At 40.0% G+C, this 18,109-nt stretch overlaps 1 protein-coding gene across 2 annotated transcripts in view; it reads right to left on the bottom strand.

Annotated features, from left to right (window-relative positions):
* Positions 1-16,333, bottom strand: part of LOC308388339 (ankyrin-3-like) — a gene marked incomplete at its 3' end in the record, with an annotated part of 123,411 nt that extends 107,078 nt beyond the window's left edge. Inside the window, exon 1 of one of the 2 annotated variants that reach the window (XM_080868984.1) lies at positions 15,937-16,333. In XM_080868984.1, coding sequence (XP_080725110.1) covers positions 15,937-16,005 — 69 coding nt within the window. In that variant the 5' untranslated portion in view covers positions 16,006-16,333. The remainder of the gene's footprint in view (positions 1-15,936) is intronic. The other variant, XM_080868986.1, reaches the window with a different exon arrangement.
* Positions 16,334-18,109: the final 1,776 nt, after the last annotated feature.

Here is an 18,109-nt window from a genome sequence, read left to right as displayed (position 1 = left end):
ATTAATCTTTATGGGTTTTGTTTTATCGAGCTTGCAGACAAACAGCACTGACACATATTCCCCAGCCTCAGCTCTCACCTTGGAGGAGGAATAATGTATGTGCATCATTATTATTGTGATGTGGCAGCAAATGACAAAATGATCTCTGTAGCGCTTCATGTAAGATGTCGATGGTTGTTGTTCTGGTTATTCCACTAACAAATAAATGCACACACACACAAAGATCTACACAGGCAGGTCGAAAGGGTATCTCATTAGCAGACTCACACCCTCACAGCTGGAGGTTGTCACATTGTGTGTGTGCTGACACTGACCACAGGGCAGGAGAAACCCTGTCACTGTTAGCAATAAACAACTCACCCATCAACCTTCTGCAACCACTGGGGCAACAAACACACAAAGCAATACTGAAAGGTATAAAAATCACGTGTTATCACTGTACGACTCCCACGTGCTTCATCAAAGCCTTAGGCAATGCTACTTTTCGTGCCTCAGCTTACTGCAAGTCAGGTAAACACATTTCAGCTACTGTATGTGTATACAACAATGACAACTGTGTCTAGAAGGCACTTTTCACTGTGGCTATAATCAATGCCCAATTTCAAAAACTATAATTTCCTCTCTCTTCCAGGTAACCATCCATTTTAAAGCGATGCCTTGCAGGGGAGAAAACTGAAATTTAAAGCATACCCAGAGAAGAAAACACCTCACATTAAATAGAGAAAGAAAGCGAAGCTTTTAAGGCACTCTGATATACTTGTCAGTGTGCATAGCAGCAATAGTTTGAACCCAACTTTCTGACAAAGTTCTTGATGTCAGGAATTGTTGTTTGGCAGTTATCAGGAAGCTATTATCGCCTTCAGTCAATTCATTATTAAAGGTTCATGCAAATCATCTGACAGTACTTTCAAAAATGTGGCGATGATAGCCTTCAGCCATCATACAGACTTGATGGCTTGGAAGAAAATATGAGACACGCCCAATGGCACGCAGCTTTTTAATGTAATGGGCCTTTGCCTCACGGCTGTTTGTAAAAAACGGCAATAACATCTTAGGAGGTGTGTTTTTGTGAGTGTTTTGGAATGTGGCGAAGCACATATAACCATTGCAGGCTTCTCGTTAAAGTCACTGATGTGGAAAATTTATGATGCAATGGATGGATGCAGTAAGAGATACACTGAAGGCTGTCAGCGTAACAATTTTCTCATTATTAATAACTTAATAATGTCTGTTTGCATCAGCAAAAGATTAGATCACAAAATCCAAAGTCAAAAGGAAAAGTCCAAAAAGAAATGGTCAAAAGCTGAGCCAGACTAATAAAAAAAGAAAAAACAGGCATTTGCTGCATCCCTTAAGCACAGAACATCAGCAACTCAAAATAAGATTGGTCTGTTCTTCAACAGACCAATAACTGAGTTATCAATAAAAATATGTAGCCAATTCCATGTGTCTGACCCCTCAGCTCTATAGCAGTATGAGAAACAGAGAGCAGAAGGCAGAGTTGGAGAATAGATGAGGTTAACATTTTTGTTCCTGCACTGAAAGCTGACAAATGTCACAGTTTTACTACAGAAGAGAGGGGATGATTTCTTGGGTTACATAATACTGTAAAAGAGAAAACTCTGTGGCGCCATCTCTGTCACTGAAGCCCCTGGAAATGTAGATCTCATACATGCCTGTAGGTGTTTATTTTAGGTGTACATGTGTACATCCGCTTATAAACATTTATAACCCCGTGCACTTCTCCTACAGGTTCCTTCCTTTGCTCAACATCACAGAATTCCCTTTTGGTTTCACCTGTCGTGAATCTCTACGCCTCACTCTTTTTTAAAAATGTCATTTTCCTGATCCTCTACTGCCTCTCATTCTGCATATTCTTCCACCTTCTCTGTTTCTGTCTGCCTAATCTTGCCTTCCAATGCTATCGAGCCGTCTGGCTCAGGTGGCGTTGCTTTGGGCTCACATTTTGCTGCCGTCAATCCTGACCTGAAATCTAAAAATGGGCGCATTTAACATGGTCTCTCTCCCCCCAGTTGGCATACCTCAGTCCACCCCCGCACCTCCTCCCTATGCCGATCCAAGAGCCCACCAGACAGCATGGGAAAACCATAAAATTATGAATAAGGGAATTGTAGCATTATGGAATCCCCACTGAAGGCTGATGAAAATCCCACTGCTCCTGCAAAATTTACCACCAGAGGTTTAATGACAAATGTTATTCAACATTTCATTGACCCTGAAAAGAAAATTACTGTTTCTCAGCAGGATGGGTGCTTGACAAGAAGTCCAGAACAATGGCTCACTATTTTAAGTAAATTAAACCTTTCAAGGCAACATGTTATCTCACTATGATTCTGATTAATTTCAACAAAGCTCTTCTCTCAGACCCAGAAAAACCACGTCACCTTAATATTCAGAAAGTCAACAGTGACATGAAGTGTGAGGCACATTCTCACTTTAAAGGAAACCAAAATCTTTTCTTAACCTCAAACAAAGTGTGTTTGCTCACTAATCATAAGCACCGAAGGACTCAGGCTGTGAACTCCCGAGGGAAAGTGTTGCACTTTCTGCACTCGCCATCCCTCTCAGCCGCCTCTTTTCAACTTTGATGCGGTACAGGACATTGCACTTTGCTCCTAGAATAAAATGCATCATAATTGAGCCAGCAATTATATATCTATCAAAGAGTAACAAAACAACCAGCAACATTTATAGAAGCCAGAATAGCCTAAAACTTGCTACTAAAAACACTAATGCTACACCATGAAAATCATCTGTAATAACACAGAAAGAAGTCTCTAGACGTCTCTCTCACCTGGATTTCCAAACAGCTTAGCATGAATAGTGCTAAACTGGCAATCTGCTCTACATTTGAAAACACAGCCTCTGTTTTGTGGCTATCTGTCAGACATTTGAATTTCAGTGGAAGCCAGATCCTGCTGTTAAGTGCAACTTCAAGCAGAGAGACAGCAGAAGGGTCCTGGCACATGACAGTTTTAAGAGAGTCTGCAGCTATCTGCTCACATTTCCCTTTTCATTTCCTTTACCTATTTTATTCACCAGCAAGCTGTCATTTTCCATCCCACGGAGGAAGCATGGGTGAGCCATCTGGCTTGCCTCCACTGTGGATGTATTCCTGATCCTAGAATACATCATCCGATTTAAATAAACAACACCTGAGAACCAAAGGAACGGAGAGGTACGCAGACCCCTACTTCTCCCGTTTCATTAAATTGTGTTTAATAAGTCCTTTCACTTACAAACACTGTACTGTAACTGTCAACGGCACCGTCCAGGTCACGGTGGGGCCACTGCTCTGAAATCTGAAACTAAAATCTGTTTGCACCCACGACAGCTTGCTATGCGAATAAACACAATCAGTCTGCACATCAAATAATAAACAGGAATTTACATCACATGACACTTTTCCCTGCTGCTTCACTGTGGGAATTAGTGTGGGAATAGTGTGATCTTTGTCAGTCGTTATTCCCTGCATCATGACCAAAACCCTATTAACAACTCATACATCAGTTTCGGTAGTGCAATTTTTTTTCTGTGCAGAACAATTAACAACCAGAGAATCTGTGACTCACGTCTTTTAAATATGGACTAAAAATAAAGTCGAGGGACTTTAATCTGTTTTCATTCAGTGCCATAGTAAAAACCACTGATGTCAAATAACTGAGAAAAAAGGTGGGAGAATGAAGCGGTCACTACAGGGTCGGCAGACAATACCGTGAGCATAAACCACTGTTATTGCTTTTGGTATGGAACAAAAGCTTTTGTTATCCCGTGCTGTTGCATTTAACAGTTGCCATGGCAACACTGGGCCAGGAGAGGCTTAAGGAGGATCCCGAACTTGATAAAAGAGGTGTCTAAATCCGACAGTGAAACTCTGCATTCAACCATCTTTTTCCTCTGCTGTTTTCCACGACTGACTCGTATTGTGGAGCCTTTTGAAGGAGACAGAAAAGACGGGAAAGAGGAATGGAAGGAGCACAACTGAGTAAGATGTAAAGAGCCTTCCGGACGGAGCTGTGGGGAACGGAATTGGCTCCGGAGTTCAGGGAACTGTGACTGCCAGCAGAGGAAAATACCAGTAGAGTGGATATGAAAACATGTATTATTGCACTGTCTACGTCTGAAAGCAACTGCAGTCTGGGTCACCAAGCAGCCCAGGTTCAAAATGTTGGGTGTTTTTACATTCAAATTTTGCTGCAAGTCATTATTTTTGCTGTCTTTTGATTAAAAGCACACCCCAAAGAATATTCAGAGATCTGAAGTTTAATTTTCTGACTAAGGGCTGGTTGTTTTTTAATAATTACAGCCAGGTTTTCACATGTGTGTAATAAGAAGCGCTCCGATATGAGATTACAGCACAACACGGGCTCTTGCTATTTCTTGCGGGAAGAGAAACTCTTTTAAAATTGCACTGAGCACTCACTGATATTGATTCACTCTCGCTGACAGACGTAAAAAAAAAAAAAAATAACGAGGGCATTTTTTCAAATTGCTTGCTTTTGTTGATGGAGGAGGGGTGATGAGAGAGGTTTGTGTGGGGGACGGATACACAGAGTGAAAAGTGGCAAGCTCTTGTAAGTCCCTTTTTTGTTAATTGGGTCTGGTTCAGCAGCCTTGCTACCTGGCCAAGGCCATCTGTATCCGTAGTCTGTGTGTGTGTGCTGTTTTTGCATGTACTTAGGTCAGTTTAAGCATTTCTTTGACACTGACAGCTGCCTCAGAAAGCTGACTTATGATTATGTGATTAAAACTGTAGTCATACAACTGGTCAGCCTTTTAAACAGTCAGTGACTCAACCAAATAAACAGCAAATCACATATTTATGCTGGATTCATAAGGGCTAAGCTATGCTAAACTTTGTTCAGCTTGTTAATCGTGGTTAAAGACAAAGATAGATTCCAATAGGCCAGATCTGAAGTTATAACAGGTGAGGAGATGACAACAAACATTAAATCATTTAAAAAAGGGGGGTAATGAAAAAAGTCTTCCTGAACGTCTCTATTTAAACGCATATTCTCACCTTCACCCACCTGTGCCATCGCTGTAATGTGGGCGCGATTGTTTTGCTTTCCTTATGCTTATGAATATATTTTTCACATCTACTTGAGACAGTGGAAAACTGTGGTGGTAGACACTTTGTGAAGCTTGATTATTGGACAACTACTCCTGATATAACATAATGCCCTTTCAAACCTCCGGCGAAGCAGTTTGGGGATTAAGGGAGTGTACATTTAATGTAAATGGTCTGGGGAGCCATATTAAAAGAAGTAAAATTATGTCAAAAATAAAAAGAGAACAAATAGAAGTTGCCTTTATACAGGAATCTCACTTATCGAAGCTCGAACATGATAAATTAAAGAAATGGAAATTTAATCAGTATTCCTCTTCCTGCCCTCAGAGTCCTAAAAGGGGTGTGGTAATTCTAATCTCTAGTAGGTTAAATTTTGAATGCATCCAAGAAATCAGTGATAAGGAGGGGAGGTTTGTGTTAGTCAAAGGGTACCTGGAGGGTATACTGATTACTCTTATAAATGTATATGCTCCCCCAGGATCAGAGATAAAATTTTTCAAAAAGGTTTTTGAATTGATTGTTGGAGAGGCACAAGGTACTCTGATTTTGGGAGGAGATTGGAATGTTCGCCTCAACCCGTCCTTGGACTCATCAAACCCACACGCTCCGGGATTGAATAAAACAACCAAAACTATATATGCCACATTTCTGAATCGTTATGTGTTTATATGTATATGTTAGTATGTATGAGACTACAAGTGAACACATATGTAAGTAGGTATGTGTATGTATGCTTAAGAATATGGGTGTGTGAGTGAATATGTGTGTGCGAGTACATACACACTAGAGGGTACACCCGTCTGTTTTTCTTATTTTTATTTATTTATTTATTTTTATTATTTACGTCTGTTCTTGATTATATGTTTATTTTGGATTATTTGTGTTTATATAGGTTGTTTAATAAAAAGAGAATAACAAAAAAAAAAAGGGAGTGCTCCAGAACAATGGACTGACAGAGGAGCATGCCTCCTCCGTACTTCCTTATCCCTTTCCTTTCCATCTTTTCCTCTGTCACTCCATCTGCTCACACCTCACTCTCACTTCTATTTCACCATCTCCTCTATCCTCAATAGCTGCCCTCTTTCATGGTTTTGCTCTCTTTTCCTCCACATCCTTTTCTTCTTCCCTCAATGGAAACAGAGGACCAGAGACAGCACATCTGAAAGTGATGGAACTCTGACAGGCTGATCCCACTGTCCTCTCCCCAGGGCGCACAGCTGTGCCCGGGCTCTGTGACGCCTACCTAACCAAACACACATTCACACAGAAATGGTAGGAATACACCCACCTACACACATGCATGCATACATTTATAAAGCTACCGAGGGACCACACATGCGCACACCTCCACAGTCCAACAGCACGTGTGTTTGTGTGTGTGTGGTTTTATATATAAGTCATCACATTTCTATGCTGCACCTAGAATATACAGCAAAAGCAAGCAATGCCAAGGAGGTGAAGTGATGAAGAACCTCATGTTTGTTGGCCCAATACCAATATCAATATTCAGGTTCAGTAGATTTTTCTTGGGTTTTCTGTGTGTGCGCCACTGAAAAACCTTTTGGAACAAACATAATATAATACTTCAGCAAAACTGAATATAATTCAACATTCAGTCTTAGCTATATTTTTGATATGCAAGTCATTTTGGCATTGGCTGTTTTGTGATTAATCTAATAATTATTAATAAAATGCTAGTAGGCAGTAAATTATCTCTGTTAGAATGAACTCCAGCGTCATGTCTTTTCAGTATTTTTCTATTCATACCATCCAAAAGCCAAATTCTGACCCTAAACATTCAGTTTAGGGTCTAATTATGTGTGACAGAAACAGCAAATCTTCCCATAGGTGCAGAGCAGGGAAAGGACAATCATTGGCTTTTTGTTTAGATATGACTAAGTGACTAATTCATAATCCAAAAATGAACCAGCTCACCTCTATTTACAGAAGCATTATACAGTATTTACTTGTATTTCCTCTAAATTTTCACCACATACTTTCTCCCAAACCCACGAAGCATAACCTTCACCTCTTTAAGGATTTTATCTGTGCCAAGTCCATTAGTGTAATCTGAAAAACAAAAGCAGCACTTTGTTTGCTCTCTGTTAGTCTCCACACACACACACACACACACACACACACACACACACACACACACACACACACACACACACACACACACACACACACACACACACACACACACTCTTCACATCTTCCATCAGCACATTCACCAGTGCTCTGCTGTTATCTGGGGGATGTGATGTGCAATTTCTCTTTGAAGGCACTGTCACAGAACGGCTTATTTCACCAGTCCTCCAGACGCGGGGCTCTCTGTCTCTGGCAGGGTTTTTCCATCCAAGACAAAGAACAGAGCTGCCCAAGCTTTGCTGCCTGGCCAACTGGCTGTCTCATTAGAAACAAGACAACAGAGGCGAGACAAAAGGGGGATGTTTGCAGCCCAGTGCAAAGTGGAAGAATGGTAGAAATTGAGCTGAAGTCATCATTACTTTTTCTATATCACAACGAAAGCTTCAGCTACAGCCCTAAAAGCTTTCATTTCAAAAAGATATAGCAACAAGTGAATGAACTCTTACTGCCACTTGTGGTTGCGTTGTGAGAATGAAATACACAGCGAGGAGCAGAGACAGAATATACTGACAGTGGGGAAATTTGATCAACAGCAGCGGCTTGTTTGTGACAAAATTTTGTGTTTCGGTGATACCGATACCTTCTCAGCTGTCTCCACTTGTCAGCATGTTGGACTGTCAGAAGCTTTGACAGGAGCAGCTCTCCTTAGGTTTTTTCTGACAGAAACACCATGGATCCTTACACAATCATCAGGAAGTGTAAACACAGAGTACATCTTGCAGTTAAGGCAGTTTATTTTTGGATGGTATAACCCCATACTGTGGTGCTTCTTCAGTTCAGCGTGAACATTTCTTATGTAATGTTATGTTTACTTTTCTGAGGAGATTTATATGGAGAAGCCACTGCTGTGGGCAAAATGCACAGATATCCTTAGCACCCCTGCTTTAATTCATAAACTGCAAAACATCTGAATTTTAACTGCGAACCACACCAGTTCCTTAAGTAACCTGTACAAAGTCTGTGCCTAAAAAATCTGATTAAAAAGGGTATTTTCATCATTTTCTTTCTTTCTTTTTTTAATTTTATTGAGTTTAGTTTTAGTTTTTTTAGGATTCTGAAAGGGACATACTTCTATATAAGTCCTCTGGGGTCTTTTTTATCTCACAGCAAATCTTTCTTCCTTATTTCCTGCATAAGAAAATCCTTCTATGTGTAGTTTAAGCAGCTAAACTAACTACACGATAACTCAACACAGCGCTTCAAACCAGATGTCCAATTACGAGCGTGTGCGTGCACATGTGCACGCCCGCCGTGCGCGCATACACCCAGCAGCTTCCTTGTGCTGGAAATGTTTGCCACTGAATTCCTTTTAATACTGTGTGTGCTTATGTTATGTAAACCTCATTATCTCTATCACTACATCGAATTCTTATCATTAAGCCTCTCTGAGATCATAGAGCACTTGGAGGAACATCAAAGTGCTACACTAACATGCTGACAAATATTCAGCGCACACACCAGACATGCTACACTTAAACACACACCCACATACACCCAGATAAGTAAAAACAATCAGGGGGGAAAAAGCCCCTAAACACCACACTGAATCTGGGGTTGATTCACGACTCCTGTCATAATCAGTATAAGTCGGGGGACCTTGAGTCAAAAGATGTTTTGATTGATTGATTGATTGATTGAATCTTTATTTTGAACATGTTGAAAAAGTATAAAAAAAAAAATAGAATTAAAAGAGACAAATGAACAAAGCAAACAAAAGGAAAACGAGCAACCACAACTCCAAATAACGTCCATGTTCAAAAAGGAGCAGGAAGAAGCATAAGCTTATTTAATCCCACCCCTTTTCCACTATCTAGTATCAATAGACTACAGAAATACCTCCTTGTAATTACATTATATGTTATGTGTAATTTTTTTTTTTTTTTTTTTTTTTTTTTTAATATATACACATATATGTTTCTATCTATCCATACCTACGTATATACACACATACGCACATATACACATTTTCAATAACCCCATTAACACCTGAAGGATACACAACCTACAATTTTATATATATTTCATATACATACATATACACATATATATATATATACATACATACATACATACATACATACATACATACACATACACATACATATATACCCATACCAACAAACCCGTGCATGCGCACACACATGAAAATATTAGACAAGAACACCCTATCAAATCTCTACCTTTTCCCTGTACCCTGTAAAAACCATATCCTTAAACCGCTTTTTAAACTGCGCCATGCTTGGACATTGCTTCATATCTTTACTTAGTCTGTTCCACAGCTTCACTCCACACACAGAGATGCAAAAACTTTTTAATGTTGTACGGATACGAGGATGTTTTAAATTTAATTCCCCCCTCAAATTGTATCCCCGTTCCCTTTTAGAAAACATTTTTAGAATATTGTCAGGAAGCAGGTTATTTATTGCTTTATATATAATTTGTGCTGTGAGAAAATGAACCAGATCTGTGAATTTTAGAATTTTTGATTTTAAGAATAGTGGATTTGTATGATCTCTGTAACCAGTTTTATGGATTATCCTTATGGCCCTTTTTTGTAATATAAAGATTGATGATAGCGAACATTTGTAAGTATTGCCCCAAACCTCTGCACAGTAATTCAAATACGGTGCAATCAGGGAACAATAGAGAATGTGGAGTGATTTGTGGTCCAGAATGTGTTTTACTTTACTCAAGATTGAGACACTTCTTGAAATTTTGTTATGTATATGATTTATATGAGACTTCCAGTTTAATTTATCATCTATAATCACACCAAGAAACTTATGTTCAAGTACTCTTTCAATTTCCACACCATCTACATGAATCTGCACTTGTGCATTTCTAAGGGAATTCCCAAATAAGATAATTTTAGTTTTACTTAGATTTAGCGATAGTTTGTTCCTGTTAAACCATTTTTTAATTTTGCACATTTCTGAAGTAATTGTATCCAGCAGCTCCTTTAGATTCCCCCCAGAACAAAAAATATTTGTGTCATCTGCAAATAATACTAATTTTAATATATCAGATGCCTTACAAATATCATTTATATAAATAATAAATAATTTTGGACCCAGTACAGAGCCTTGTGGAACACCACAAGCAATGTCCAAGCATGATGAGGAATGGACACCCAGCTTCACAAATTGTTTCCAGTCACTTAAATAATTTTTCACCCATTGCAGTACAACCCCCCTAATCCCATACCGTTCCAGTTTATTAATTAATATGTCATGATTGATTGTGTCGAATGCTTTCTTGAGATCCAGAAATACTCCAGCTGCATACTGTTTCTGATCTATAGCATTCGTAATCTCCTCAATTGATTCGATTAATGCCAGAGATGTTGATCTTTTTGATCTGAATCCATATTGACTGTCAGAGAGTAATTTATATTTATCTAAGAATTTGTCTAATCGTTTATTAAACAGGTTTTCTAGGATTTTGGAGAATTGTGGTAGTAAAGAAACAGGCCTGTAATTTGTGAAGTGGCGTCTATCCCCGGTTTTATACAGCGGCACAACTTTAGCTATTTTCATTTTGTTTGGCACTTTTCCCGTCTGAAATGATAAGTTGCAAATATATGTTAGAGGTCCTACAATTCCTTCAATGACCTTCTTGACGATTTTCATGTCAATATCATTACAATCAGTGGATGTTTTATATTTACACATGTGTACAATGTCAATTATTTCTTTTTCCTCCACTGATGTGAGGAACATTGAGTTAGGGTTCCTATCAATCAGGTTTTCACTACAGTCTACTGATGGCAGTGACTCAGGAATTTGTTCTGCCAGTTTTGGTCCAATATTTACAAAATAATGATTAAAGCTGTTGACCTTATCAGCAGTGTTTTCCATAATATTGCCATTATCGATAAAGTATTGTGGATAACTTTGTTGTCCAGAATTATTTTTAATGATACCGTTTAAAACATCCCATATTCCTTTCATATTATGTTTATTGTTGTTCAATATTTTACTATAATACTCCTTTCTACATACACGTATAATATTGGTCAACTTATTTTTGTATTTTTTATATTTATTTTCAGCTTCTTTTGTTCTTTGTTTTAGGTATTCCCTATAGAGTGTATTTTTCTTTTTACATGCATTTTGTAAACCCTTAGTGAGCCATGGTCTATCTGAATATTTGTGCTTTCTGTTGTATTTTATTGTTGGACAGTTTTTATCGTACAACTCCATGAATATTCTTAAAAATATGCCATATGCAATATCAATATCAGCTTCTTTGTACACCTTGTCCCAGTCCTGATTTAATAGATCGTTCTTAAATGCAGTCATAGTTTCTTCTGTCCTTACACGTCTGTATCTCAGTTGTTCTTCATGCTGATTTTTCTTATAATTAGTGTCATAAACTGCAAAAACTGGTAGGTGATCACTGATGTCATTAATTAATATTCCGCTCACAATGTTGTTTTCCATATTGTTAGTGAAAATATTGTCAAGTAAGGTGGCACAATGTGGTGTAATTCTGCTAGGCCTGGTTATTTTAGGATGTAAACTCAAACTGTACATAGTGTTTAGGAATTCGTCGGTCATTTTATGCTTTTTTGGATTCAACAGGTCAATATTAAAATCACCACAGATAAACATAACTTTTTGATTTGTTTTAGAGAATATTTCCTCTATGAAGTCATTAAATACTTGAATACTAGAGCCAGGTGTTCTATATATACAGCTAATTATTACATTTTTTTCTTTTTCCTTATAAATTTCAATTGTTATACATTCTAGTAAATTATCAATTACAGTTGTCATACTTTCTACCACCTTGTAGTTTAGGTTTTTATCCACATACACAGCTACTCCCCCTCCACTCTTGTTCCTTCTATTTACAAAATTCACTTCATATCCCTCCAGTCCAAAGTCCATTCCTTTCTCCGCATTGATCCATGTTTCAGAAATGGCAATAATTCCAAATGGATTTGTCAACTCATTTAGATATTCCTTTATATTGTTGAAGTTGGCATACAGACTTCTGCTATTAAAATGGATTATTGATAATTTATTTTCCGTGTTGATGGTGTGCTTAAACTGTTCATCAGTGAAGTAGCAGCAGTTACAGCTGATGTTGTAGAAGAAATTATTTTCCGGGTCTATATCCTTTTCTAAGTCTAGAACATTATGGTCTGTGTATCGAAATGTTCTCAGTTCCAGATTATCATAAAGAGAATTCCAATGAGTCATGTTGATATTGTTGCCGGATGCAGATGAAGTTCTTTTGGACTGTGCCATGTGTTGTGTTGTGTGTCACGTCACATGTGTATTCATACCTCCAGAGTAAGTTGACCTCAGTATTTGTCCAGCTCTTCCATATTTCTGATGACCAACACTTTGGCTTGTTCCGGTGTTCCATTCAGTTTAATGAATACTTTGCAGTTGGTGGTCCATGTATTTTGAATTTTTCCCTGTTTCTTCAAGTAACGTGCTTTCCTGGCAATGTCCGCATTTCTTTTTATCAGATGTTCGTTCATGAAGACATCGGATCCTTTCAGTTTCCTTCCTTGTTTTAACAGTGCTGTTTTCTGTTTTCTGTTTGCAAATCTCACAATGATGGCTGGTTTGTTACTGTCATTTTTTCGGGGTAGAGGGTGGCAAGCCTCAATGTTGTTATAATCCACTTCCACACCTTTGGACCGTAGAAAGGTAACCACTTGATGCTCCGTGGAGTTGACATCTTCCTCTCCTGGCCCTCCTACATTGTCAGTGGCGACCGCCCGGGCGTATGACCGGGGTTTGATGCGAAGCCCCGTGATGATAACATCGTTCATCCGGGTGTACTGCTCCAAATCCGCCACTCTGTTCTCCAGGTACGCCAGCCGCCGATCCTTCTCGGCGTTCTGGATGCGGAGAGCCTTAACTTCCTCGACCAGGTCCAGGATGGCTTTCTGCTGCAGTTTGACAGTAGAAATCTCCTCTGTCATAAACTCCAGCGACTTCTTAATATCGTCTCCTTCCTCGGCTGACAGAACTTTTTTCGGGCCCATGCTGAGAGACGCTCTCGTAGCTTTGCCGTGACGACCGGCTAGCTACTTCCCAGAATCCTTTGCCATGTTTGATTGTATCCTTGAGCTTCACCCGTCACAGCAGCTGCCTCATGAAAAATAAATTCTGTTCTGGCCACCAAGTTCACCAGTCCACCCCCTCTTCACTCACTCTCCTCGCTCCTCTCCCTCTGCTCTCACCCTCGACATCTTTTGCTTAGAAGAGAGACTGGTTGCCATGGCTACAATCATTAACACATCTGGCATATTTATCTGGCGTTCGCATGCTCACGCAGAGAAACGCACAGCCAACGAACACACACTTGCACACGTGCTCGCAGAACGACTAAACAGCATACATATGTAAAAAGCATTAATATGCATTCTTCTTTTGGTGTGCAGTTTTCAGCTGCATGGCTGCAGTCTGGAGCTTGTGTGAGAGAGATAATGGACTGAGTCTTGTTGGGGAAAATATGTCAACAGAGAACTTAAGGCCTCGCTCATAATCCTATTGGTGAATTTAACCAAACGCGCTTTATCTTAATCCGTTGTGAAATGGAGTTGGAGATGGAGACTCTTCCTTATATTTGCATATTCCAAACTGATATTTACGATTTTGCTTAAAATCACAATTTCTCCGTGTGAAGAAGAAGAGTGTAGCCCATCATGTATTTGTGAGGCTCATTTGAATAACTGATATTCTTGAACTTATTCAGCTGAGACACAGTTTCTATGTAATATAAATGATGTATTCTGTATGTATCTGGTGATATTAAAAGCAAAACCCTCATTTGCAACATTACTGATGATAGTGATCCTCTTGCCCTCCAGAAAATGTCATGGGAGGGTGTTTGACAATATAATCACTAATGTTTCCTTAGACCTTGTGGCACACTACTGAGACACAACATTTAACTATTTGCCTAATATTTTGTATCTTCTCTTTTTGCCACCAAAGCAGCTTTGATGTGCTAGGACATCAACATGTTCGAACATGTAGTGTCTGACCCCCAGACACAGGAAGCAGGTACTTTGGGTCCTGGTGGGGCCTCCATAGACATGGCCTGTTCCAGCACATCCTGTTGATGTTTAATTGGATTGGAATCTGAAGTTTGAAGGCCAGGTCAAAGCCTTGGGCTCCTGTTGTGTTTCTCCAGCCGATCCTCAACAGTTTTTGCAGTGTGGTGGGGCAGAGTCTCCTGTTGAGGCAGGCCACTGCCGTCAGGGAATGCCATTGCCATTGGCAGGGGGATGGGGAGTCGGGTGGTCTTGTGATACTGTCAAATTAACATCTGCATGAATGCTAGGCCTCATCTTTCCCAGCAGAATGTAACGTTTTGCTTCCATAAGAACGAATAGAATTATCATTTTAGCCCTCGTGAAGATGTATTACCATATGTAATTCAAATTTGTAACCATTAAACCATACACGATTTTATAGATAAATGCCATTTCTCTACATTCAACACTACTGTATTTACTGAAGTCTGCAATTTGAAAATTGTGTCTCTCGCTATTCATGAGTAGCCAGACTGACAGCTTTACCACTGAGGGTGGTACATATTACAGCAGCTATAAATTATTTAATGAGAAGCACAGAATACATTTCTTCTCAACAACAGGCACGCTCACTGTGTAAAACGTATAGCTAAAATCTGCTGTAGCTCTTCTCTGTTACATCCCTGATCTTGGGGGCTACCTCAGATCTTGTATTAGCTCTTAAGCAGCTCAAACAATCTGGAAAACAATTTGTGTGTTTGGTGCCCCGAAGTGTGTATTCTGCACTGATCACTTGCTTTCAGTGCCAGAACATATTCATCATAGGCTACTAACATTAACACACCAGCATGGGAAGCAAAGAAGAGAGAAGTGTTTTAATAATGGTTCCACCACCAACAGACACACTGAAGATATTTAACTGCCAACCACAAGCGGAAAATCAAAGATAAGTATACACATGTGCGCAAACAAACTTACCGACATTTCATAAGTCACGACCTGTTTCTGTGGTGAACACCTTCAATCAAAAACCATAATAGCTACTTCAGCGGATCATAACAGGATGACTACGTAGATGTCTCTCAGATAAACACACATTCACACGGTAACACAAAGACACGCACATACACAGCTGTGAAGGAGTTTGGCTTTACGACAGATGCCTGTGCAATCCGTGCATTATACTGCCCCCACCCTAACCCCTGAGGACATCCCCTTTCTTCCATAACACACATTCTCTCTGCACTTTACATACAACTGTTCCCTCAGCCACAGCAAAACAACCAGGCAGACCAGTTGCAACGTCAGGGTTATAACCAATGACTGACAGGCGCATTTCAGTTGGCTTTGGAAGCATTCCAGGTAAGGCTAAACAAACATTTCTCTCTCGTGACAGAGTCGTAGACAGTAGAAAAATAAATAAATCTGTGAGCACTTCATGGGAGAATTAACATAATATTCAGTCTTAAACATCTGAAAAAATCTGCTCTAGAAAAAAGATCGTTTTCAACAACGTGGTTAGACACACCTTTACTTTCCGTTTGCAATTGGTTCATGAACCTCACCCATAATCTCACCTCATCCAACCACCTTTTACTTCCACATGAAAAATCACTAGCTAAGCCTAAAGCAAATGATCCAGTGACAAGCCAGGCACACCAAGACAAAGAAACCGCTTCCTCTCTCATACCTTTTTGCCTTTCTTCTTGCGATGGGCTCCTTTCCCGCCGCCTGCTTTCTCCTTAGCTTCCTCACTCATATTCAGAGATCTCCCACTGTTCTTCCCCTCTCTTCACTTTTTTTAATCCAGCATGTAGGAGCTCATGGAGTAGAGTGGCAGCAGCTGCTGTCTTCACTGCTTAAACGCTGCCACAGAAATGTCCATTTAGAAGCAGTGAAAGAAGGACTGTTCCATGCAAAGTGGGAGTGTGCGTGAAGCGAGGAGAGACTGGGAGGACTGTGCTGATGCTCACTCCCTCCTCCTCCCCCCCCTCTTCTTCTTCTCTCCTCTTCCTCTCCACGTTCACAAACACTCGCACACACTTGCAAGCACGTTCACTGAGGTCCACTCCCACTTGCTGCCTTCTCTGTGCGCAATTGGCGACTCTCTCCAACGCGCTCTGAGGCAGGGTGTGGAGGCAGGAGGAAAGTGGAGAAATAGAGATGGAGAAGGAAGATGAAGAGGTGGAGGATGTTGATATATGTGATGCAAGAAGAAAGAAAAGATAGATAGAGAAGTAGACTGAAGGAGTGTATTCCTGACTTGGTGTCGTGCTGCCTACCTGAGCGTGGAGTCTAGAGGCACACTTTCAGAAAGAGGCAAAGACACACAAAAATGCTACATGGGAAGAGAGACAGAAAAAGAAAAGACAAAAAAACAGTGATTAAGGCGTAAAGTAGGAGAAAGACGAGAGTAAAAAAAGTGTGAGAAAGAGAGAGAGAGCAATAGGTTGAAAAGGGGGTGTGATCCACTTCACTCTGCCGGCTGGATGATCTCTGCTGTCGCTCCCTGCCCAGACGTTGTAATATGAAATGAGACTCTCCTCGAACAGGCCAGCAGAGAGACGGGGAGAGAGAGAGAGAGGGAGAAAGAAATAGGGTGGAAGAGAGAGAGGATCATTAACACGATGCATCAGGTCCTTCCAGAAAAGGAAGTCTCCCACTAGCCTTTGCCAACAGGATCAGCTTACTGGAAACTGGAACAGAACAGAACTGTACCAAGCCCTGACTGTCTGACAGACTGACTGGTTGAGTTAAGGTGTGCGCATAAAAATGTGTGCACGAGACAGGAAAAACAAGTATACAGATATGCACGCAAGCTTGACATAATCCAAAAAATATTCAACCAGTAACCACTGAAATATCCGTGTAACGATTCGGCATAGACAGACTTCAAAAAGACATGAAGACCACGCCTTTTTCGGCTTCAACAAGCTACAGCGCTCCACCAATGAAGCATCCAGCTAATGAGGCAGGGGGAGAGAAAGTGAATCACAGAAAAGGGGAGAAAATGGGAACAAAAAACCCTGGGTGTCACAGAATGAGAGATCAGAAGGAGGGGTGGGGTGAGTGGAGGGTGAGACGCAGAGAGGAGAGAGAAACTGACAGTGGGAAATGAGGAAGGTAGGGAGGGTGAAAAAACAATGTGATATCAGAGGAACAGTGAAACCAGGGAGGCATAGAAAGAATGAAAGAACAAATGAAAAAGCAAATGAGCAGCCGACAGAGGCACAGAGAGGCAGGGATTGCTACGATTGCCCCCTAAACAACAGGTTCTTTATTCTGGGGTGTATATTGCTGTTAACCAGCTCTTTCTCTCTCCTGTTCCTGACAAGCACAATCACGCTGTTCACCAACAGTGAAACCATGTAAAAACATGACTCAGTTGAAAACACACACACACACACACACACACACACACACACACACACACACACACACACACACACACACACACACACACACACTCTATATTTTTATATTTATATATACAGTCAAATATCTTGAATTTTAAATATATAAACACAACATAGAAAAAGATCAGCTGTTCCTAATTGCTATTCTTTTCAATACAGGTCAGGCTATAATAACATCACAGAGTTAGAGGGCAATCTCTGAGTTGCTGATTATTAAGCCATTAATATCATTAAGTCTAATTTAAGTTTATTTAAATTTCAGTCTAATTGAAAGAAAATGAATGTGCTATTCATCAATTATCTTACTTAGTACTGTGGAAATGTCTTGATATATTGATCGTGAATTTCTCAAACATGTACAAACATACATGTTCAGTAAAAAGCTACAAACTGTTCAGTTCGCTTATTTGCCAGATGTGTCTGGGGTGGAAGCATCAAAAGTAAATA

Source organism: Rhamphochromis sp. 'chilingali' (genome assembly GCF_963969265.1).
Source record: "Rhamphochromis sp. 'chilingali' genome assembly, chromosome: 20".
NCBI classification, from domain to species: domain Eukaryota; kingdom Metazoa; phylum Chordata; class Actinopteri; order Cichliformes; family Cichlidae; genus Rhamphochromis; species Rhamphochromis sp. 'chilingali'.
This window is presented reverse-complemented; position numbering and strand designations above follow the sequence as displayed.